At 40.2% G+C, this 25,654-nt stretch overlaps 1 protein-coding gene across 1 annotated transcript in view; it reads right to left on the bottom strand.

Moving 5' to 3' along the window:
- The window catches only part of ADAMTS18 (ADAM metallopeptidase with thrombospondin type 1 motif 18), a 228,689-nt gene that overhangs the window by 151,746 nt on the left and 51,289 nt on the right, over nt 1-25,654 (bottom strand). Inside the window, exons 4-5 of the mRNA XM_069085865.1 lie at nt 5,699-5,981; nt 2,760-2,953 (exon numbers count right to left, since the gene is read on the bottom strand). Of these exons, the coding sequence (XP_068941966.1) occupies nt 2,760-2,953; nt 5,699-5,981 (477 nt within the window). The remainder of the gene's footprint in view (nt 1-2,759; nt 2,954-5,698; nt 5,982-25,654) is intronic.

Below are 25,654 nucleotides of genomic sequence, written 5' to 3'. Positions count from 1 at the left end.
AAGGAGAGAGAGGGAGAGAGGGAGAGAGAGAGAGAGAGAGAGAGAGAGAGAGAGAGAGAGAGAGAGAGAGAGAGAGAGAGAGAGAGAGAGAGAGAGAGAGAGAAGGAGAGAGAGAGAGAGAGAGAGAGAGAGAGAGAGAGAGAGAGAGAGAGAGAGAGAGAGAGAGAGAGAGAGAGAGAGAGAGAGAGAGAGAGAGAGAGAAATAGATAGCTACATAGATAGATAGATGAATGAGACACAATTCTTTCCATCAAGTATCTCAAAGTTTAGTAGGGAGAGGGATAGCTAGGTGGCATAGCGAACAGAGCACTGGCCCTGGAATAAGGAGGACCTGAGTTCAAAACTGATCTTAGACACTGATACACTTACTAGCTGTATGACCTTGGGCAAGTCACTTAACCTCAATTGCCTTGCCTTCCCCCCTCCAAAAAACAAACAAAAAAGTTTAGTAGGCAGTTAATACATATGCACAAATAAAAACAGCTAGCACTTTTATGGCATTTTAAAGTTTATAAAGCATTTTGCAAACATTTATATTCACTACAACCCTGGGAGATAGGTGTTATTGTTATCTTGACTTTGTAGATGGGAAAACTGTAGCAGACAAAGATTAAGTGACTTGCCCAGGATCACACAGCCAGTAAATATCTGAGGCAAGATTAGAATTTAGTACTTTCCAATTCTATGTGCAGCGCTCTATCTACTGTGCTACCTAGATGCCTATAATGATTTCTAACTAGAGTCAGGGAAAGAATTACCATGTGATTTAAGCCTTGAAGCAAAGAAAGGCTTTCATCAGGTGGAGCTGGGGGGTTGAGGCCATTCAGAGCTCCATGCAGGGTGAAGGTACATTGTATGTAAAGTACAGATATGGGACAAGGTAGAATAAGAAAACCAAATGGCAAGTAGGTCTGTTTGGCTGGACTGTAAAATGCATGAGGGGGAATGTAAGAGAAAAATCTGAGAAGGTAGATTAAAGCCAGATTATGGAAGGCCTTACAAGCAAAGCTCAGAAGTTTGCACCTCTACTGAAATACAGTCATAAAATGTCAGAACTAGACTGTCTACAGAGGTTATCTAGCTTAATCTGAACAGGAATCTCATCTACAAAATTCCTAATGAACAGCCATTTATTGGGCAAGGTATTAAAACAGGTCCAAAGAGATAAAGGGATTCTGTTTAAAGAACTTCTCTCACATCGACTATGCCCAAGGGAGCTCATTACTAGGAAAAAAAAACCTCAGCATCCTGCCAGATCTCATCGGCCTTGGGACATTGCTCTCTGCCTCTCTGAATAGAGCGTGGAGCCATAAACTCCAAAACCTCTACTGAAGAAGGGTGCTGCATCAGATACTTCGTGTCTTGGCTGGATGTGCTACTCTGGGACTTCCCTAACTTCATCACACCTTGGCATGGACTATCCTTTCCCTTCCTGCCTTCCCTTGTCAGCTTTCTTTTGTGTGTTGTCTTCCTCCATCAGACTGTAACCTCTTTGAGAGCAGGAACTCTCTCTCTCTCTCTTTTTTTTTTTTAAATTAGTATCCCCAGTGCCTGGCACATAGGTTCTTAATAAATTTGCATTGACTATTGGAGAGGATGGAGGAAGCAGGTCAGTTTGGATATTTCTCTCTCTAAGCCAGAAATGATTTGGATATTTGATTAATGTTAAATTAATTTAAATTCTCTGACAGATTTGTGCTTAAAGCCAGAATACAATATTAACATTTTTTTTTCTTCAATGGCACCCATATCTTCATCATCTAAAACTAGGAAGGGACATAGGCCAGTCATGAAGCAAGGATGAGAAATGGACAGTTCAAGTGCTATGCAGGTGTCCTACCATGTATGAAAAAACAAAGAAAAGCCTCCAGCATCTTGGGTTCATCATGTACAGAGGAGTTATAGAAAGATATAGAATCAAAAAGCATGGGGCTACTATGATCTTCATTCAAATGGATGGACTGTAAGCTCCTTGAGAATAGAGTTTGTTTTGCTGTCTTTGTGACCTAAGGCCTCCATGGTGCCGGACACAAAGTAAGCACTATATCAATGCTTGTTGATTCATTGATTGATTAATGTAGGAAGCACCAACACCAATAAGACTATGGATTTACAATTTTTTTTGTAAATATAGTCACATGAAGGTATATTTTCTAAAACTTTGTGCTTATGAATCTTCTACAAAAGTTAAAACTCTCTAATTCTTAGAGGGAAGAAGGGAAGGAAGAAGAGAGGAAGGTAGGAGGGAAGGAAGGAAGGAGGGAAGGAAGGAAAGGAGGGAAGGAAGGAAGGGAGAGAGGAAGGGAGGGAGGAAGGGAAGAAAGAAGGAAGGGAGGGAGGGAGGGAGAAGGAAGAAACACTGGAAAGAGGGTAGAGAAATGGAAGTAAAGGAAAGAGATGGATGAAGAGGGAAGGAGGTAAGAAAGAGAGAAAATAAGCATTTATTAAGTACTTCCTCTTTAAGGACAAAGGATCAACAACAACAGCACTGTACAAGGCACTGTGCTAAGCACTTTACAAATATTATCTCCTTTGATCCTCACAATGACTTTGGGAGGCAGACGCTATTATTATCCCCATTTTACAGTTGTGGAAACTGAAGCAGACAGTGGTTACATGACTTGCCCAGAGTCACACAGCTGGTGTCTGAGACTAGATTTGAACTCACATCTTCCTGATTCCAGGCTCAATGTTTGATCAACTGCATCACTGAGCAGCCAGAAGTTGAAAGTTTGGTGTCAGTCCATGCTGGAACTTACCATATTCATTACAGTCAGGATGTATGTGGTCACATTTTCTTTGCCATGCTTTTCCACCATTTTCTTGTCAGCCACAACAAGAGTCTCCACATTGAGGCCTCGCTGGGATTTCCCAGCAGACCTTCTGAGCCGTCCAGTGCTGATGTATTCATCCACCCTGACATAGGTATCATCCGTGGGGGGTTTGGGGGCATCTGTAAAGAGACAAAGCCACTTTGGCAGAGGGTCTGGAGGGAGCACATCTCCAAAGGACAGAGGGACTGCTGCAGGAAGACTCAAGCTTGATGGCCACCACCAAGTGCCGCTGAATGGTAACTATAAAAATTGTTCCTACTTCGGAAAGAAAGAAAAAGATGATGGAAACAACTTGGGACAGCAGAATAAGTCAAGAATCAGGTTTTTAAATGCATAAAGTAAAATATAGAATTACAAAAGAAACTGATTATACTGAAATACAGTCATCAAAAAAATTTTTTTAATCTAGTTCGTGGACCTCAGTGTTAAGAACTAGTATTTCCCAAGGATCTGTTCTTGATCTTCTCTTCTTTCTCAACACTCTCCCTTGGTTATCTTTATTTACTACTCCAGTGTCAGTCTCGACCTCAATGAGGCAGTATGGTAGGGTACAAAGAGAGGGGACTCAGGAATCAGAGGAATTGGGTTCAGAATCTGCCTCTGATGCTTCCCCCCAGTGTGACCTTGAGCAAGTCTCTTAACCATCTTGAGTATCAGTTTATTCATATGTAAAATGAGGGGGTTAGATGTGATGGCTTCCAGCTTAAGATCTATTATCCTATGACTTTGTACAGATAATTCCTAAATCTCTGTCTCTGGCCCTCACCTTTCTCTTCTGAGCTATAGAACCATATCTCTAGTGGCCCCTAGGTTATCTCCATCTGGATTTCCTACCAACACTTTAAATTCAGGATATTCAAAAGCAAGCTATTTACCCCTAAACCTGTTCCTCCTTCTGACCACTATTTCTGAGTATAGTACCAACAAGTCTCCCATGTTCAGTACTTTGGCATTAATCCTGACTCTTCCTTCTTCCTTAACTCTCATATTTTGATATGAAGATAGGAAGATATCTTTGATATGAAGATATATTCATATCTTCCTTGACTCTTGGCAATCATTTACTAGGTTCAGTCAAATCCATCTCTACAATATCTTTTTCCAGCTGTCCCCTCCATATCTGCCTATACTACTATAACAGCCCCCTTTACATGATTTCTTACTTTTCTTTTCTCCAATTTGTCCTTCAGAAAGAATACTCTTTCTTATATGTAGATTTGGTCATGTCATTCCTTTGCTCAAAAATCTTCAGTGGCTCCCTACTACCTACAAAATAAAGTTCAAACTCCTTTGCCTAACATTCAAGTCCTTCTACAACCTGACACCACTTAACCTTTTTCTATTACCCCTTCATGATCTCTAAGCTCCTGGCAAACTAAACCCATGATCATACCCTGAACTTTGTAAGGTACCCATGCCTGTACCCATATTGTTCCTAATGCCTAGGATACCCTCCTCTGCCCCCTTTTTCTCCTGTTGAATTACCTCTCATTCATTAAAGCCCAACTCAAACATAACCTCCTCTAGAAAGACTTTTCTCCTTCCAGTGACTGTGATCAGCTTGACCCCTCTGATTTCAACTTTGTCTTATACCATCATGATGATCCTTATCATACAATGTAAACTAGTTATTTGAATTTGTGTTGTATTCCAACAATAGACTATAAGCTTCATCAAGTTGGAGGCCATGTTTTATCTGAATTATATATCTCCCTCAGCTATCAACATAAGACCCTGCACAGAAAATACTCAAAGATTTGGCTATTATTGTAAATACAAAACATTCTCTTTGGAATTCAAAGCTCTTCATAACCCCTCTTACCTTTCAGTCTTCTTCCACCTTACTCCCTGCCAAGTCCTCTTCAATCCAATGACTCTGGTCACCTTGCTGTTCCACAAACAAGACTCTCACAGGGATTTTCTCTCACTTTCCCCCATGCCTGGAATGTTCTCCTCCTTAGCTCCATCTACTGGCTTCTTTTAAGTCCCAACTAAAATCTCATCTTCTTTCCAGTCCCTCTTAATTCCTGTGACTTCCCCCTCTTCATTATTTCCTTTTGATTCTACATCTGTATGTATCTCTTTGCTTTTGGTCTCCCCCATTACATTATATGTTCTTTTAAGGAAGATGCTGTCTTTTGTTTCTTTTTGTATTCCCCAGTGCTTAGCGCAGTGTCTGGCACATAGTAGGCTTTGTTGATTGATTGACTGCCAGCACTTCAAATATTTGAAGATAATGAACGGGGCTCCACTAAGTTTTCTCATAATTTTGTCCAACACACTCATTTTACAAATTAGAAAACTGAGGCACAGAGGAGAAACAACTTGTCCAAGGTCATATTTGTTCCAAAGTTAAAAATCAATCAATTAATTAATGAGTAAATGAATAAATAATCGCCCAGATTTTTGCCAAGAGGGCCAGGTTTGTATTTCATCCTTAAGTCTTCACCTTCAGTAATAGCCTTTCCCCTCTGAGCACTGAAAGCACTTTACTTTGAATTTCTCTGAGGCTAATTATGTAACATTTTATATTATCATATCTGTGTTTGGATCTTATATTCTTACTAGGTCATGAGCTTCATTAATACAAGGACTGTGGATTGATCTTATCTAAACTTTCTATCTGCCTCAGGCAGGGTGCTTTTTACACAGTAGATACTTGATAAATGTTTGTTATACAGTTGTATTGGTTGTATTTCCTTCCCAGTTTCTAATGGATTCCCTGGAGTGGGATTAGCCCCATTTTAAACAAGCAGCCCCACTCCCAGCCATGTCAGCACTGCTGTCTGCCCTTAAGCAAACACAGACACGTCTGCACAGGGTCCACATTTAAAACGAGAACAAGAGAATGTTTCCTTACATACATTTCTTGCGCCTTCCACAAAAATGCTGCTTTTGCAGCCTTCGATGCTGAGAAGGCTTCTCCAGACTTGGAGCCTCCTGGGGGCTGGGACTTCGGGGATGAGCAGGCAAAGGGACACTGGATCCAGGGAAGAACTGATACCGCTGGATTTTCTCCTCCGCTGTTCTTTTGTACAGTACATGAGGATGGTGGCCTGTGGGGGAGGTATAGTTGTGTTCCTGGGCTAGCAGTGCTGGCAATGGAGATATGAGGAACTCATTTTCCTGTGTCCTGATTAAACCTGACTAAAAAAAAAAAGATAATTCTTTACCATGTGTCTTATACATAAATGTGTCATTTTCTCTATCTGCACTTATCACAGTCAACTTCAATCTAATCCAAACAAATCCTTTTTGTTTACGTGTCCCTCTGATATATAGACACTCACATAAATCATTCATTCAGCAAATATCTAAGTATCTACTGTGTTCTGTTTTGCATTTTGTCTCTGTGAGGACAGTTGAAATAATTACACACACACGCGCACACACACGCATGCACTCATGCACTTTTTTTTTACTAAACCTGTGATTTCATTGGCATAGGGAACTCTTGGTGGATAAACTCCCTTTTCCAATTGAGATAATCAATTAATGGTCCTATTTATAGAGCTGCCTGGAGCACTGAGAGTTACAAAAGTTACCTTGCCCAGTGTTACAATACAAATAGATATCAGATGAAGAACTTGAGCCCAAGTCCTCTTGATCATGGGGTCAGCTCTCTTTTAGAAGATCCTGAGTTCCAGTGTGACCTCAGACACTTGCTGTGTGACCCAAGGCAAGTCATATTTAAAAACAAACAAACAAAATAAACCCTCTCTCTGTGCCTCAGTTTCCTCATTTGCAAATGGAGATAATAATAGTACCTACCTACCTTCCAGGATTGTTTTAAGGATCAAACGAGATAATATTGGAAAAGTGCCTTGCAAACCTTAAAGTTCTCTATAAATGCTGACTATTATCATCAAGTGCCGACTACGTTCCAGGTAGTGTGCTAAGCCCTAAGACTCTATGTTACCTCGGATAAGAATACTAATAATGGTAGTGATGAAAGCTTATATTTATATGGCGCTGTGTTTTATATATACAAATGTTTGTGACTGAGGAAAGCCCCCCCTTCTACTCGCTATGCCTCCTCCCCAATGTAGCAAGAAAAAGAGATAACAGATGGACAGTTTGCATACTGAACATATGGACTAGAGTATAGACTTTGAAAGTAAGTTTATGTTGATCCACTGAAGTATCATGATATTAAGAGTTCATCTTTCTATAACATTTTTCAGTCATTCACAAGCTACATCCCTCACTCACTACAATTCTTTGGGGCAAGAATAGTCCAAGGATTCTCAGTCAGATATTACAGAGAAGAAAACTGAGAGGCTCAGAAAGGAGTAGTGATATCCCTGAGGTCACGTAGCTAGGAAGAGTCAAAGACAGGTCTTAAACTCACGTCTTTTGACTTCAGATCCAATGTTCTTTCCATTTCACACACTATCTCCTCTACCCTTGCCAGGAAGTATGAAGATGATGGTGCTGATCAGCAACAAATATCTATTTGTTTGTTTATTATCATTCATCAATAAACAAATATTTATTAAATCTCTACTTTGTGTCAGCTAATTTTCTAAGCCCTGAGGATGCAGGCACAAAGAATGAAGTAATCCAAACTTGCAATGATGAGAAAAGGCCAGACCTATGGTATGGAAGACACAGGGTGATTCTAGAGTGAATGGTTCTTTCCATTACACCACACTACCTCTATCTACCCATTCTCTATTGACCATTTGCATTGAAGCTGGGTTGCAGGCAGGGTGTGCTGGTAAAATAATAACTAGCAAAGTACTTATGACACACTTTTAATGTTAATCTACATTATTAACACTTTCTTAAGTCTAGACAATAAGAAATAAAAATAAATCAAGCCCCAGTTGGTAACATTTGCTAATTGTAAGTGCTCACACTGAAAATTTAATAACCCGCTCAGGCTGGCTCCAGTACCCTCCTGATTTCAGGACAGCCAGCAACAAAGACAGGAAAGATCAGGAGTCTGGAGATTTGAGTCTGGACACTAATCATCTGTGTGTCCCTTCCTCCTCTCTGGGCTCCAGCTTCCTCTCCTGTGAAGTGAAGGGGGAGGAACTCAATAATGTGTCTCTTTTATAAGACAGATTCCTTGGATAGACTTTTATAGCTAGAATTAATATTGGAAACCTGTTCCACCTCTTTGTTTTTCTGATGAGGAAGCGGTTTTTGCCTTTCTTTGTATTTCCAGGGCTTAGCACAGTGCCTGGCATATTATCATAAATGCTCCTTGACCCAACTTGAGGAAACTGAGGCCCATAGAGAGGAAGTGATTTGTCCAAGATAATAAGAGTATTAAAGGGCAGCATAAGGGCAACACGTTCAGATCCAGCTCCACTGTCTTCCATTCCAGTGAACCCTAAGGTCCCTTCTAGCTCATATTATATGACATCTCAGAACATGTAATCATGCGGGTTTATTGAATTTTGAAGTTCATTGAGTAAAACCTTATACACTCTATGCTGATATTCCAGACCTGAAAAGTAACACATTAATGAAATCACTCCCAGATGTCTGAGTCCCTAGTTAACAACAGAGGGGTGATCACTAATTCTTTCCACACTGGATGGTATCACTTAAACCAGAGCTTCTCAGTTTTTCTCTGGGGTAAGGGCTGTACCTCTAAGTGGCTTCCATTCTTCAATCTAAAGCCCCTTCCCTCCCTCTAACCATCTCCTCCACCCCTGCCCCAGGCCCTTGTAACTTTAATTCCATAATCATTTGCAAGGCTTGAAAGTTAAATGGAAGAGTAAAGCCCAGAAGGAGGTCCCACATAATCTTTCTCAGTTAAATCTAAGCATGATTTTTAGATTGGGGAAGAGGATGAAGATGGGGGAGAGAAGAAAGGAGAAGAGAGTTTAGATTAGGAATGGGGAACCTGCAGCCTCAAGGCCACATATGGCATTTTAGGTCTTTGAGTGTGGCCTTTTGACTGAGTTCAAGTTTTATAGGAAAAAACCTTTAATTAAGGGGATTTGTTCCATGAAGTTTGGAATTGGTCAAAGGGCCACACTTCAGGACCTAGAGGGTCACATGTGGCCTAGAGGCTACAGGCTTCCCACCCTTGGTGTAGAGTCTCTCTGACCCCTCTCTGGATACCCAGTGTTGGTGAAGGAATTAAAAATATATATAGTTCCAAAGCTGAGCAAGGTCATTTAGTATCACTTAATAGAATCTAGAGCTTAAGGGGCCTTATAGATCATCTTATCCAGTTGTCTCATTTTACAGAGGAGGAAACTGAGGCCAAGGTATTTGCTCAATGTCACATGGAGAGCAAGTTACTGAACTGAGATCTGTTCTAAAAGGAATGAGTTCAGCAGAGAACCTGTGTGAAGGTTCTCTGTGTGAGGACCTCCCTGAATACAGTGCAAGATGATGGCACTGGAACTCAGATAACAATTTAGTGCTTATGAGATGCAGTACATTTCACAATGAAAAAGAGCTGAAGGTCTTAACGGGCTGCAAAGTCAGTGTGAATTAATGGTGTGCCATAATGGACAAAAAAAGTAAATGTGATCTTTGGCTACATTCAAAGAAAAAAAAAAGGTGTTCAGAAGATGTGTTAATTCTACTATCCTGTTTTGCTTAGACCACAGCTGGAGAAATTTGTCCATTTCTGGGCTACAAATTTTAAGAAAGTCAAGATGGGAGGATGAAGAGACTAGAAACTGGAGATGTCTAACCTGGAAGAAGGAAAACTTAGGAAGAATGTGATAACTACCTTCACAGATTTGAAGGGCTAAATAGATAAAACATTTTATTAAGCTCTTACTTTGTGCCAATCACTGTCCTAAGTACTAAGTATACAAATAAAATACAAGGGAGTGCCTGCCCTCAAGAAGCTTATATCATCACAGAGGAAAACAAAACACAAAGGGGACCTGGAAATCGGGGGACACCTACAGGAGTAAGAAAGCTGATAGGGAAGTGGGAGCAGAGCAGAGAGTGAGTTGAGCCAGGAGTGATGTGAGTTCCTTGGTACCTCAAGAAGTATAGATAGGAGACAGGAACTCACCAATCAGTGAGGGTGCCTCAAGGTGGAGTCATATCTGATGTAAGATTATTGTGAGAAATGATTAGTTTAGTACTATCTCATCCCAGAGAGCAGAACTAGGAGCAGCCAGTAGAAGTTATTCAGGCAAATTATGTAATAATAACATTTATATGATGCTTGCTCTGTGCCAGGTGCTGTTAAGCACTTTACAATTACATCATCTGATACGGTAAACCTGGAAGATAGGTGCCATTGTTATACTCATTTTTTTTTATCCTCATCTTACAGTTGAGGAAACTGAGACAGACAGATGTTAAGTGATTGCCCAGGGTCACACAATTAGAAAGTATCTGAGGCTAGATTTGAAATCATATCTTCCTGACTCCAAGCCTTTATCCATTGCCACCACCAAGCTGCCCTTTACATTATATATATATATATATATATATATATATATATATATATTTATTTATTTATTTATTTATTTATTTATTTAAAAATTAGGTAGGAAAAAATGTAAGAAAAAACTCTTTAACAATGGGAAACTGTCCAAAATGTATAATAGAATGCTTTGAGAAACAATAAGATCCCTTGAAGACTTAAGGTCTTCAGAGATATTTCAAAGTTCATTATTGCTCAAGGATGGATTAGTTTAGGTGCACTCTGAGGTCACCTCCAATTCTACATGATTCTGTGATTTTGAAGGGTGAAGGGGCCAAGAGTACACAGGGTCCCCAGAAGAAAAATCTTTTTGGCTCCAATTCAATTCACAGTATTAATTCAATTCAGTTCAATTCAACAAACATTTACTAAGCCCATATAGTGTTCCAGGAGTTACTCTTTGAAACTGGGGGTACAAAGATAAAAATGAGATCCCTGCCCTCAAGGAACTTACATTCTATACAATCTTGTCTAGAACCAGTCAGATATAGTTTTCAGCCTCAATCATAGACAATAGGCTTTATAACTATTGTTTGCCTGACCTGGAATACCCACTAGTTCTGTCTACCTCTCTAGACCTCAACTACCACCTGTCTGACCTGCAGTCCTTATCTGGGACCAGCCTTCCTCCTGGCCCCATTGGGCCAGACTTGTCCTGCAGCTATCAGGCCTCAGGCTGCCACAAAACTCTAACCAGCTTACAAAAGACTTATCCATACTTCAAGGAGCCATAATTTTATCAATCAATCAATAAGCAATTAAATGCCTAAAATACTATGAGTGCTGCACTAAGTGTTAAGGATACAAAAACAAAAGCAATGTGGCTATTCTTTCTACTACCAAAGACTCCAGACCCTCCATTTTCCCCTAGAACACAGTTCTGGTCACAACCAGAAAACATTTCTATTACAATGGCCACATCTCTGGCAATGAGACTCCCTGCACTTATCTAGACTAGTCTGAGTGGCAGACACATAGTCTGTTGCCAGGCCCACACTCCCTGTCCCTCCCCTCACTCCTCCCCCCCATGGTGACATACAATCAAGTATAGGACTCACAGAATAGAAAACGAACTATTGTCCTGCAAATGAGTAGCCCAAAGCTATGAACAGATTTCAAAAGGAAAAGCGTAAAGCATTAATGAAAATGTTTTTTAATCCTCTATATTTATATTAAGAGAAATAAAATTGAAACAACTCTGAGTTTCTCCACACATATAACTTGGCAAAGATTTTTTTAAAACGAAAATATTGAATATTGCAGGAAAGTGACAAAACAGGAGAATACTGTTGGTAAGAGTTGAGAATTCATGCAACCATTCTGAAATATAATTGAAAATTATGTTAGAAAAGTTTTGAGCTAGCAATTGTACTTGGCATAAATCCAAGGAGATCAAAGACAGAAATAAAGGATATATATATATATATATATATATATATATATATATATATATATGTATATATATAAACATACATTTCTTCTACATTTCCCCCCCATCCACCAACTTGTATTTATTTCATATATATTTTGAATTGTACTCCATTTTACATACTTATATGTGTCTCTATTATATCCTCTGATTGAATGTAAGTATATGAGGGCAGTTACGAAATTTTTTTCCATCTCTATATAAAGGTAAAGGAAATAGACTGTCCTGTGACAATCACAGGAGGTATCTCTCTTAGTCATTGCTAGCAAGATTCTTGCCATACATAGTCCTCCCTAATTGGCTAATCCTTCACCTGGAATATGGTCATCTACCTGAGAGCCAGTGTGGCTTCAGAAAGGGTGAAGGAACAGTTGCTATGGTGTTTGCTGCCTGACAACTCCAGGAGAAATTCCAGGAGCAGAACAGAGGTCTGTATATAACATTTGTAGATATAATCAAGGCCTTAGATACTGTTAGTCATGAGGGCTTATGGAAAATTATGTCAAAATTTGGTTGCCTGTCCCAGACCTTTTCAGATAGGTAGGACTTGCCAAAGTCTGTGCTTCATTGACCAAGCCTCAGTACACCCAGAGTCACCTCCATATACTAAGGAGACATCAGGGAAGAACTTAAGTGGAGGGGACATAACTCTTAACAGAAATAATTACCCAGGTGCCATAGAATGTGGACTTCCATGGCACTCAGAATATACTCAGAGTCAAAGCTTGTGCTGTTCCTGACTTGATGCATTTTCTCTGGCTGTCCGCCATTCCTGGAATTCTTTGCTCACCTCCACCATTGGGCTTCCCTGGTTTCCTTTAAGACTCAGCCTAAACCCCACCTTCTACAAGAGGCCTTTCCCAGTTATTATGGTCATCCTTGATAGAGGTGGTGACTCAGGAAGAGGACATTAATGGAGAGTGTTAATGTGGATATTTCTATATGCCTAAAATAAGCAGAACATGATGGGCTAGAACAGGACATAAATCTGAGGGCTATATAATGAAAGCAGTACCTGGGCCATGGGGGATTCCAGAAAGATATAAGCCAAGACTGGAAGTTAACAGATAGCTAAGCAATCCTAAAATACAAAGGCTGCTTCTTCAATCCAACAAGCATTAATTAAGCATTTACTACTTTCTACAGGAAAAATGACACAGTGGATAGACTGCAGAGTCAGGAAGATTCATCTTCATGAGTTCAGATCTCGCTTCAGATTATAATTAGCTGGTGACCCCTTGGCAAGTCACTTAAACCTGCTTGCCTCAATTTCCTCATCTATAAAATGAGCTGAAGAAGGAAATGGCAAACCATTCCAGTATCTTTGCTAAGAAAATCCCAAATAGGGGTCATGAAGAGTCAGATACAACTGAAAGTTACTAAACAACAATTCACTAGCATTGTAGAGAGAAGCAAAATGTTTGTCTTCCTCAAGAAGTTTGTAATTTACTGGAAAGATACAAAAGGTATATAGGTAAGCAAATTAAAAAATAGGAACAAAGCAAAGTAATGGGAGGAAGGAGGAGAACCACTAACAGATGGTTAAAAAATGGCTCAGGAAAAGACTGTCACATGCAAAACACAACAGGAAATATGTCTCCTCTTTTCTCCCACTATGGCCACCCTTCATCCACTGCACCAGATCTAGCAGGAGGGAGACTGAGAATGGAACAGAAAAACGAAACTCTTTCCACCTATACACCTGCATAGCTTCAGAGACTGAGGGTTGGAAAGGGGCTTTAGAAATCATCTCTGCGGTAGAGACAAGACGGCTCACCAGCTCCAATCCATGTAAAAGGGGACTCTGATCAAACTTTGGAGCTACAGAACCCACAAAATGACACAGAGAAGCTAACCTCCCACTGAGGACAGCCCGGCAGGCCTGCAGGAATCAGGCAGCGCAGTGCTCTGGGAGCCAAGCCCAGCTCCACACTGAGGTTTTAGCCCCAGGAGGGCCTGACCAGCCGCCGGCTGGAGAGACTCCAGATCACCAGCAGCTGTGGTGGTCCAGAATTTTCAACACATAGATGCTAAGGACAAAGTGAGAGGTCAGTGCAGTGTGGAATTTGGGACCCAGTAGTTGGGAGTGTGTCAGCTTTTGCCCCCAGGGCGAGAAGCCCCAGCCGCCACCACATGGCAGCTTCAGCTTCTGGCCTGCAGACTGTAGGGGGACCAAGCGACCAGTCTGAGGGGTAATCACTCTTTCTTTAACCTGCTTGGATCTGGATTGCGGTTTAGGGTGGAGGTCCTGGGCTGTGTGACCAGTTTACCAGAGTGTGTGAAGGCTTCTGAGAGGGCACCCAACTACCTCTGGCAACTGAGAAAACCCCAGCATTTGGTACAAAGCTCCCCTGTCTGGTGGAAGAGTCCTACTGTGGCAAAAAGCCCAAAAGTCAAGTAATTGAGTGGCAACATGACCAGGCAAAGGAAGCAAAGAAAACAGAAGAATCCAACATTAGACTCCTATTTTGGGGACAAAAAGGATCAAAGCATGGAACAGGAGGAAGACAGTGAGGTCAGAACTCCTGCATCAAAAGCTTCAAAGGAAAATATGAGCTGTTTAGAGGCCATAGAGGACCTTAAGAAGCAGATAAGAGAAGTGGAGGAAAAATTGGGAAGAAAAATGAGAATGATGCAAGAAAATTACAAAATGAGAGTCAACAGCCTGACTGAGGAAAATCACACCTTAAAAAACAGACTAACTCAAATGGCAAAAGAGGCTCAAAAAGGCAATGAGGATAAGAATGCCTTAAAAAGCCAAATTTGCCAGATGGAAAAAGAATCTCAAAAGCTCACTGAGGAGAATTATTCCATCAGAATTAGATTGGAGCAAATGGAAGTTAATGACTTTATGAGAAATCAAGATGCTGTTAAACAGATCCAAACAAATGAAAGAATAGAAGGCAATGTGAAATATCTCATTGGAAAAACCACTGATCTGGAAAAATAGATCCAGGAGAGATCATTTAAAAAATTATTGGACTACCTGAAAGCCATGATCAAAGAAAGAACCTAGAAATCATCCTCCAAGAAATTCTCAAGGAAAACTGCCCTGACATTTTAGAACCAGAGGGCAAAATAGAGGTTGAAAGAATCTACCAACCACCTCCTGAAAAAGATCCCAAAAAGAAAACTCCTAGGAATATTATAGCCAGGTTCCTGAATTCCCAGATCAAGGAGAGAATATTACAAGTAGCCAGGAAGAAACAATTTGAATATTGTGGAAACACAATCTGGCAGCTTCTACACTGAGGGATTGAAGGGCCTGGAATAGGATATTCTGGAAGGCAAAGGAACTGGGATTAAAACCAAGAATCACCTACCCAGAAAAACTGAGTATCATGTTTCAGGGGAAAATATGGTCATTCAGTGGAATAGAGGACTTTCAAGCATTCTTGATGAAAAACCAGAATTGAATAGAAAATTTAACATTCAGATACAAGAAGCAAGAGAAGCATGAGAAGGTAAACAGGGAAAAGAAATCATAAAGAACTTGTCAAAGTTGAACTACTTACATTCCTACATGGAAAAACAATAATTGTAACTGATGAAACTTTTGTCAGTATGAAAATAGTTGAAGGGAATAGAAATATATACATATATATGTCTATATATGAGGGTATATGGGCATATGAATACATATGTGAATGTGTGTATATATGTATACAGGTATACATAGATAGAGGGCACAGGACCAATTTAATAGGAAGGGATGATACTTAAAAGGTGAAATTCAGAGGTGAGAGGAATATAATGAAAGGAGATGGGGAGAGACAGAATGGGGTAAACTATCTCATATAGAAGAGGCAAGAGAAAATGGTTAAAATGGAGGGGAAGCATAGGAAGGCAAAAGGGAATGGGTCAACCTTATTCTCATTGAATTTGGCTCGGGGAGGGAATGAAATACACACTAAATAGTGTCTCTCACCCTACAGGAGAGTAGGGGGAAAGGAGATGAGAGGGGGGATGATGGAAGGGAGGGAAGGCTGAGGGGGAGGGAAGTTGAAAGCACCCACTTTTGAAAAGGGATGGGATCAAAGTAGAGAATAGAACAAGTGGGAGGTGGGATAGGAGGGAGGGAAATATAGTCAGTCTTTTACAATATATCTACTATGTTAATGTTTTGCATTAGCTACACATGTACAACCTATACTGAACTGCTTATCTTCCCATTAAGGGTGGGTGACAAGGGAGAAAGGGAATGAATCTGGAATTCAAAGTTTTAAAATGAAATGTTTAAAAAAAAAAAAATATATATATATATATATATATATATATATATACCATTATTAATACTATTTTACATGTAATTGGGAAATAAGATATACAGGCACTGGGGCATAGAGATCCACTGTGCCCTACTGGAAAAGTCGAAGAGGGTATGGGAGAAGATATGGGAGAGAGCAGATTGGATGGGGGGACATACTGTAGGATTGCTATTTTGGGGCAGTGGGTAGGGGAAAAACGGGAAGAAAATTTGTAACTCAAAATCTGGCAGAAATGAATGATGTAAATCAGAAGTTAATAAAGTATTTGAAAAATGAAAAAAAAAGAAATCATTTATGCCAACTCTTCCCCCACCCCCTTATTTTACAGAGTAGGAAAATGAGGCCTACACAGGTAGGACAGAGCAGAGTCTCACAACAGATTCTTCTCTAAGATGCCTCATCACCATTTGAAGAGTCTGGGAGTACTACAGTCATGAAAAAAGAAAGTAAGCAATAGGGTCAGTTGTTCCAGGCCTCCCTTCACCACCCTCCTTGATGTTGGAAGCAGGTGATGTGAGGTAATTCATTGCCTTCTACCCCACAGGGGTGCATCAGGGTGTCAGAGAATAGAAAAGGGGCTGGTGTGTAAGCGGTTTGGCAGATACAGAAACCAGCAGTTATTTTGAGGTGTTTAGTGGGTGCAGTATGTTACCTTGTGTGAGAAAAGTATTAGATGAGAGTTAATGAGGTGAGGGCATGGGACATTTGAGAAAGACCAGAAGAGGTTGGAAGGCATAAAGGCAGCATGGTCTATATTTGATTCTGGGTCTTCAGCCCTGATGTCATTACTGTGGTGGTGTATGGTAGAGGTGGGTGCCCACTGTTGGTGTGTGAAGGTACAAGTTCATACCTCTGCTCACAACTGAACACATATACCCTATGTGATGGAAGAGGGAGCAAGAACCCCATAAAGCTGTGAAATCAGATTTTGTTCAACCCTGTGGATGTAAGTGAAGTCATCTGAGCCTTTTTAAGATGTGCATTGCTACAGCTGGGAACTCAAGAGCATCCAGCATTCTTCCCTCAAGCATATACCCCCTAAGACCAGGAGTCACAGACTTGTGGCAGAATCAAGAGGTGCCAGTTTGGTCAAGAAGACAACCCTCACTTAAGTTCCAATCTGTCACTATTTCCTTCATTAATGTTCTCTTTGTGGGAGAATGTATATCTCCAAATGCTTTCATCATCAAAAGAGGAGTAGATCAATTAATTAGCATGCAACTAAAAAAAAAACTAGAAAAGCAACAAATCAAAAAACCCAAGCAAATATTAAATTAGAAATTCTGAAAATCAAAGAAGAAACCAAAAAAATTAAAAACAAAAAAAGGAATTGGTAAAACTAAAAGCTGTTTAAAAAAAACTAATAAAAAGTGATTTAATGTGATTTTTTAAAAGAGAAAAAAGAAATATAAACTGCTAGTATGAAAAGTGAAAAGGAGCATTAAAAATAATTGAAGATGAAACAAAGGAAATTATCAGACATTATTTTGTCCAGTTACATGTCAATAAAATTAAATCAGATGAAATGAACAAATATTTATAAAAGCAAAAGATACTTGGTTAACAGAATAATAAATAGACAATTTAAATTTAAATATTTCATAAAAAGAAATTGAACAAGCCATAAATGAGTTCCAAAGGGAAAAAAAAAGAACCCACAGTGCTACATAGATTTACAAATGAATTCTAAACAATTAATTCCAGTACCACATAAATTACTTGCAAAAATAGGAATGAAAGGGATTCTACCAAACTAATTTTATGACCCAAATATGATCTTAATACCTAAACCAGGAAGAGACATCACAAAGAAAACTATAGACCAATATCCCTGCTGAATATCAATGCTAAGACAGTAAATAAAACATTAGTATAACTTCCTCTTTTTCTACTTCTTTCATTCTGCCATAACCTGAAAATGGACTCTGAGACAGATTGAATTAAATTAAACTCTTAAATTAGCTACTGAAAATTTCAATAGAATCTAAGTTCCTTGAGGACAAAAATTGTCTTGTTTTGTCTTTACAACCCTAGTGCCTAGAATAGCACACAGAAGCTGTTAAAGAAATGCTTCCTGAATTAATGAATGAATAAGAAATTTAAAATATGTAATTAGTTATTTCTCCTTCCATTTAGGTGACCCAAGGGTCTCCTCTCTCCCTCTTTTCTCTAGGCCCTTCAGAATTTTATGATTTCAAAGGAAGCTACAGAATGTCATTTGAGATAAAGGTGAGAGTCATGATCAGATAAAGGTCAATATATGCCTACTTAGTTGCTAACCAGAAGTAACAAATTGGGGGATGCCAGAATTTAATGAAAACCAGCCTTTCAATAAACTTCAGCTGGGAGCATATAAACAGCCTTCCTCCCTGGATTACTACAGTCTGTAGGGATGGGCCCAGCTATTAACAGTCCTTTGCACATGTTGGCATGCACGGGATGAAGGGACCCAAAGTGCCCCAGAGAATCACAGGCCATAAAATATCAGAGCTGGAAGGCTTCTTCGAACACAGAAAATAGAATGTAAGAGCTGGAAGAGATATTAAAATATAGGCATGGAAGGCCAGACCTGGAAGGGGCCTTAGAGATCATCTAATGATCTAACCAGTTCATTTGATAAATGAGGAATCTGAGGACTACAGAAAGGGAAGTGAATTGCCCAAATTCACACAGTCAATCAGCAGCAGACTTAGGTAGGAGTCCTGGTCCTATATTCCTTTCATTTGACCACAAATGTTTGGAATACTAACAAATGAACCACTTAATAGTTGAATTGATCAATAATTATAGGAATAATATTAATGAGTCCTATTACTTTGGTATTTTAATTCTTATGAAATTCAATCTAATGAATGCTAGTTAAGCTGCTACAGATTGTGCAGTGCACAGTGCTGGGGCTAAGGAAGATTCAGTTTAGATAAAGCAAGGTTCCTGTACTCAGAGAGCTCGAGGTCTTCTGGGGGGATAAGAGAAAATCCATGATACAACATTACATGATTTAGGAGGCATTAAAAAAAATGACGCCTACATGACATCTGAAGGAAAGATTTCTTCACGGAGATGATATTTGAGTTCAGCTTTATAAAAAGAGGGACACAGAGCTGTTGAGTTTGGCTGGAGCAGAGGTGAATAATATGACATAAAACTGGAAAAGCAAGTCAGCGTCAGCCTGTGGAAGCCTCTGAATGTCAGGCAAAGACGTAATAATAAAACAGAAGAAACACGGTATTGGGATGGTAGTATTGGAATAGAGCAGAAGGGACAGATAACAGGAGTATTGAGAATATATAAGAGTTGGCAGGACCCTTGACTAGACATGCAAGATGAGAGAGAAAGAAGAGGCAAAGATAAACCCAAGGTTTAATATGGGAAGATTGAGTCAATGGGGTCACCACAAAAGAAAGGGGAGAATAAAGTGCAATTCTGTCAGAATTCATTCTAATTCCCAGCATGTATCTCAAAATAGCTTCCATTTTTTTTTCCTTCTGGTTTACTTAACCCTGATCTTAGAACCACCACCCCCACATCTTGGATTCTGTCCCATTTCCTCCTTTCTGCCTCCTCAAACCCATGCTCTATTCCCTCGTCCTTATACATGAAGCTCTGTCTCTGACTCTGTCCTTGTCCACATTCCGCTTCCTTTCCCTCTTCCCCCCTTACCCATCTTCTCCACCTGCTCCCTGGCCCCATGATGAGCCATACCACTGGAAAGGCAACCGAAAGATGCATGATAGGTGTAAGCAAGATGCCATATGTTACCAAAGACATGTACATGGACAGGTCAAGTGAATATGGATAGCAAGAGTGAAAGATAAGAAATGGATGGTCTGAATACACCATTGGTACTCTACAGATATGAAAGGAACAATCCAAACACCTATTGGATTTAGAACTGAAAGGGACTTCAGAGAGCATCTGGTCCAGCCTCCTTACTCTACAAATGTAGAAACTGAAGCATAGAAAGAAGATGTTTACCCAGTACCATACAGGAGATAAGCTGCAGAGCCAGGTACTGAACTGATCGTCTGTCTCCAAATTCTCTTCCTCCTATACCATAGTACTTTACTTGATACTTCTTCAATGACTCCTTTTCTGGTCATCACAACTAAAAGTTATCTCTAGAGACAGCTGATGGACAAAGTGGATCAAATGCTGGGCTTAGAGTCAGGGAGACGAGTTCAAATTTGACCTCAGACACTTGCTGACTGGGTGACCATGGGCAAGTCACTTCACCTCTGTTTGCCTCAGTTTCCTCAACTGCAAAATGAGGATAATAATAGCACCTACCTCCTGGGGTTGCTATAAGGATGAAATGCATTTTGCACAATGCCTGGCATATAAATGCTTATTTCCTTCTTCTCTGTGTTTCTTAGGGCACTTTCTGGATCTGTCCTTTTTTCCTATTAGCTCCTTTTCTGTATCATACTAAACTGTGCAGTTTGTATAAAATCTATCCCCCCCTCAATATATTGCAAGATCCTTGAGGACAAGACCTGCTGTTTTCCCTCTTTGCATTCCTAGCATCTTGCAGTTGGCATAAAGCCCACTGGAAACATGCACAATGGTCGGAAGCAGGTGAGCTGCTGTGTGCTAACTACCTAATAGCCTGTATACAAGAGATGACCTAAAAGAACCCACTGAGGGACATGTGTGACTGGGAAAGAAGGCAGGCCTTTCACATAATTCATGAGAGGTACAGACAATCTGAGGGATATTCTGGTATTCATGAAATGCCTAGAGAACCCAAAGGAGGCCATCATGTTGGGCAGATTCTCTAGAGAACAGGGGTTCTTCACCTTCTTGTGTATCATGGACTACTCTGGCAGTCTGGTGATGCCTGTGGACCCCTTCTCTGAAAAATGTTTTTAAGTTCATCATAGGATTACAAAGGAAATCAACTATGTTGAAATACAGTTATCAAAAAGAATTTTTGTTTAAGTTCACAGACCTCAGGTTAAGAACCCTAGCTGGAGCTAGCCTGGCTAGGAAGATATGGAAGGTCTACAATATACATCTGTGGAGAGAGTGCCCACACAGAAGAGATAATGGATTTGTTAAAGCACTATCCCCAGTTAATAAGTGTCTGAGGCTGGATCTGAACCCAGATCTGGCTGACTCCAAGCCCACCTAGATAAAGAACATACACTATCCCAAGAACAGCCATTTCTCTCTGGAAAGCTCTAATTGTGAGAAAATTTCTTCTTACAATAAACCTCAGTATACATCTCTACAACTTCTTACATTGTTGAGTTTCTAGTTCTGCTTTATGGGAACAAGCAGTCTAAGATTAACATCTCTTTCATATGATAGCCCTTCAAATATCTGAAGAAATCCTCTCTACCACCATCCCAAGTCCTTCTTTTACTAGGCTAAAAATGCCCAGTTCCTTCAACTGCTCCTCAGATGGCATAATCTCCAGACCCTCTGCCATCTTGACTACCCTCTCCTACACACACTCCAGCAAGCAATGCTCACCATATGGTCTGACCAGGGTCAAGTATAGGCCTTGAACTCAGTAAGTACCTATTAAACATTGATTGAATTTAACTGAATTCAAAGAGTAAATGAGACAAATTAAACTGAGAAGTATCACAGCAGCCAGGGAAATATTCCAATTTAATAGAAGAGCATTAACTCCTGGTGATATCCATTAACTCCATTGAATTCTGTTGAGTGAATTGGGTAGATACCTCATGGAAGTTTTATGGAAAGTCATCACACAGGATGAAAAGGTGTCAATGGAAGTGTCAGTGAAAGGACATAAAGTAGATCACAGATCTAACAAAGTCCTAATATCAATCACCCCAGAAAGATTCGTGGAAGTGGACACTTGTTAAATAGTTACTGATAAGACTGAAAATTATGGGACCACTACCTTCTAACTATAATTACGCCATTGCCATTTTGGGAATTCTGCACTACTCTCATCATCAAAGACACAAATTATGAAAAAACTGGAGACAAAATTGATACCTACTAATGGGAGAAAGGCTAAAACAAATGGTGGTACATTAATGTAATGGAATATTATATGTGGGTTATGAGGACTATGCATTTAATGAATACAGATCTGCAGGGGAAGATGCCATTGAACTAATGCCAAGGGAGATAAGTAGAAGCAGGAAAATATATCATATATAAATATATGTGTATATATATATGTGTGTGTGTGTGTGTGTATTTATACATGTGTCATTTTAATAATGTGTGGTCAATGGAGTGAAACAAGGCTGTGTGTTTGCTCCCATGCTTTTTAGCTTGGTGTTTTCAGCTATGTTGTCAAATGCTTTCATGAGAATGAACACAGCATCAAGGTCAGCCACCGCACTGATGGTAAATTCTTCAACTTGAAAAGGTTACAAGCCAAGATCAAAGTAGAAGGAGTGTTGGTGCATGATTTTTTGTTTGCAGATGATTGTACATTCAGTGCAACCTCTGAAGCTAAGAGACAACAAAGTATGGATCAATTCTCTGCTGCTTGTGCCAATTTTGGCCTAATAATTAACATCAAGAAAACACAGGTTCTCTACCAGCCAACACCACACCATCCATATGTGGAACCATCAGTTACAGCAAATGGAGAAGTTCTAAATGCTGTGTATAAGTTAACTTACCTTGGTAGTGTGCTTTCTAGGGATGTACGCATTGCCAGAGCAAGCTCAATGTTTGGGAGGCTCCAAAGGAAAGTATGGGAGAGAAGAGGTATTAGACTGACAACCAATCTGAAGGTCTACAGAGTCACTGTGCTAACCTCATTGCTGCACACCTGTGAAACCTGGGTGGCATACCAGCCCCATGCCAGGAAACCGAATCCCTTCCATTTGAATTGTCTTAGGTAGATTCTAAAGATCACCTGGCAGAATAAGGTACCAGACACTGAGGTCCTTACTTGAACTAAACTGCCAAGCATTCAACCTCTGCTTCAGAGAGGCAACTGGAATGGGCTGACCACATTGTTCAAATGCAAAATGAGAACTTGCACAGGGCAAGTATTCACATGGTGGTCAGAAGAAGTGGTACCAAGACATTCAGGATCTCTCTTAAGAACTTTGGAATTGGGGGGGCGGCTAGGTGGCGCAGTGAATAGAGCACCAGCCCTGGAGTCAGGAGGACCTGAGTTCAAATCTGGACTCAGACACTTAACACAGAAACTAGCCATGTGACCCTGGGCAAGTCACTTAACCCCAATTACCCTCCAAAAAGCAAAAAAAAAAAGAACTTTGGAATTGATTGTGTGACATGGGAGACACTGGCATAGGACCACTCAGCATGGCGCACCCACATCAGAGAAGGTGCTGTGCTCTATGAGCAAAGCAGAGCTGAAACGGCTCAAAGGAAACACAGGACGCACAAATTTGGAGAATCCACCCCAAATGTTCACACAGACTATTTGGGTCCAGCTTTTGGTAGAGCATTCCAAGTTCATATTGATCTGATCAGCCACAGTTGGGCACATTGAGACTTGATTCTAGCATAGTGATGTCATTTTGGTCAGAACAAAGAACAACAACCATGTGTGTAGGTGTATGTATGTGTATGTACACGTGTACGCATGTATGATACCAGACTTTTTCCAACATGTAAGTCTGGCTGTACTAATTTTTTTCCCTCTTTTCTGTTCTGTTTTATAGTTCTCTGAGAGGGGAAGGGACGTGTTTGGAAGTGCAGGTGATATAAAAAATAATACATTAATAAAACTTTATATTCAAAGAGACATGTGCTTTGGGTTGTTTTTGAAGTGATGCTAGGTTCTACTGGGCTACTTCCTCTCTCCTGCCTAGATCCTGAGCCTGTTAGCATGCATTTGTTAGGCAGCCACCTGGAATTAAGAGCAGAGCCACATGACCAGCTGTTACAGATGTGATGAGGTAAACCACCACAAGATTCTACTCTTTCTGTAATCACACTAAAGGAGAGAAAGGTTGACTCTGTGTGTGTGTGTGTGTGTGTGTGCGCGCGCGCACGTATGCACACCCGCGTGTGTGGCCAACCCAGACATAAAGAGCAGGTCTCTAGCACCCTCTCCATTATAAGCTTATCTAATCTAATCAACCACCCAAGATAAATCATAGGATCTTAGAGTTGGAAGAGGCCACAGAGATCATAGGATCCAGCTCTGGAAAGGACTTTTAAGACTGAGATCATCCTGTCTATTTCCCTAATTTTCTAGATGAAGAAACAGAGGGCCAGAGATATGAAGTGATTTGACCCAAGTCACACAGATAATGAGTTGGCAAAGCCAAGATTTGAAACCAGATCCTCTCACTCCTCATTCAGTGACCCTCCTTTGACAACATAGTGCCTTTCAGTTCAGTTGCTACTGAAAAGTTTGTATTAACTCCAATTCAATTCAACAAGCCTTATTAAGCATCCACTCCATGCAAGTCAACAACTATTTACTGTGAATCAATTACGTGGGAGACACAGGACAAGGGGCTCTTCTGAGTGAAAAGAAGTATGTGCATGTGACACCTTAGAGCATTGTCTAGATAGGCCTTAAAATGAGGGAGAGAAAGTTATTTGTATGGAAGGAAGAAAGGCTTAGAGGGGACAGATGTGAAGCAAACTATGCAAGAGTCATTTTGCTCATTTGACTGATGAAGAAACTAAGGCTGGAAAGGTGAAGTTTCTTACCCACTGACTGCCACACAGCCAGTAAGTGTCAAAGGACAGATTTGATCCAAGGTCTTAAAGCCAAAACCAATTATTTTTCTACTATATTACAGTACTGAATCCCCATTATGCCACCCATTACCTCCTGAGGAAACTAATTCTATTTCTGTATTTAGTCATTTTTCAGTCCCGTCCAACTCCTTATGACCCCATTTGGGGTTTTCTTTGCAAAGATACTGGAGTAGTTTGCTGTTTCTTTCTCCAGCTCATTCTACAGATGAAGAAATTGAGGCAAATAGGGTGAAATGACTTGCCCAGGGTCACACAGTTAGTGTCTGAGGCTGGATATGAACTCAGATCTTCCTGACTCAAGGTCCAGCCCTCTCCACTGCACCACCTAGCTGCCCCAAATTCTATTTTTAGACAGGTCCAATTGTTAGAAAACTTTTCTGTATATTAGGCAGAAATGACCCTCCCTTCAATTTTCACCTATTTACTCCTATATTGATCTTCTGGGCTGAAGAAGAACAGTGGATTAATAGAACTTTATGTACCATGACCTTCATTCTTTCTCTCATCGTGACCATCTTCTAGCTTTGTCAATAACTTTCCTACAATGTGGCACCCAGAACAGGACTCCAGATGTCGTCGATCACAGTAGTGGATTGTCAACCCATTACTCATTCTGGACACTCTAGAGTGCACCACCCTGGAGGCAATTTCTTATGAGACAAAAAGATATTTAGATTTGTACTCTGTCACCTCCTCCAGTTTCCTCCACTAAAGCTCTTTGCCATACTAATGAGGCCTTGCCTTCACATCTGACTTAGACATTCAGAGGCTGAAACCCATGGGAGCAACAGTTGATTTATTTATTTTAACACAACCAACACAGCTATTATTGAAAAGGATATTCTAGGAAATATGCCTGTCTAGAAAAACAGAGGATAACATAATGACATAGAAAGATAGATAGATAGATAGATAGATAGATAGATAGACAGACAGACAGACAGACAGGTAGTTAGGTAGATGATAGATAGATAGATAGATAGATAGATAGATAGATAGATAGATAGATAGATAGATAGAT

The sequence above is a fragment of the Petaurus breviceps genome, unplaced genomic scaffold (genome assembly GCF_028583685.1).
Source record: "Petaurus breviceps papuanus isolate PSGF00001 unplaced genomic scaffold, PetGlider_PUasm1.0 176, whole genome shotgun sequence".
NCBI classification, from domain to species: Eukaryota; Metazoa; Chordata; class Mammalia; order Diprotodontia; family Petauridae; genus Petaurus; species Petaurus breviceps.
Note: the sequence above shows the minus strand (reverse complement) of the source record. Positions and strands in the feature narration are given on the sequence as shown.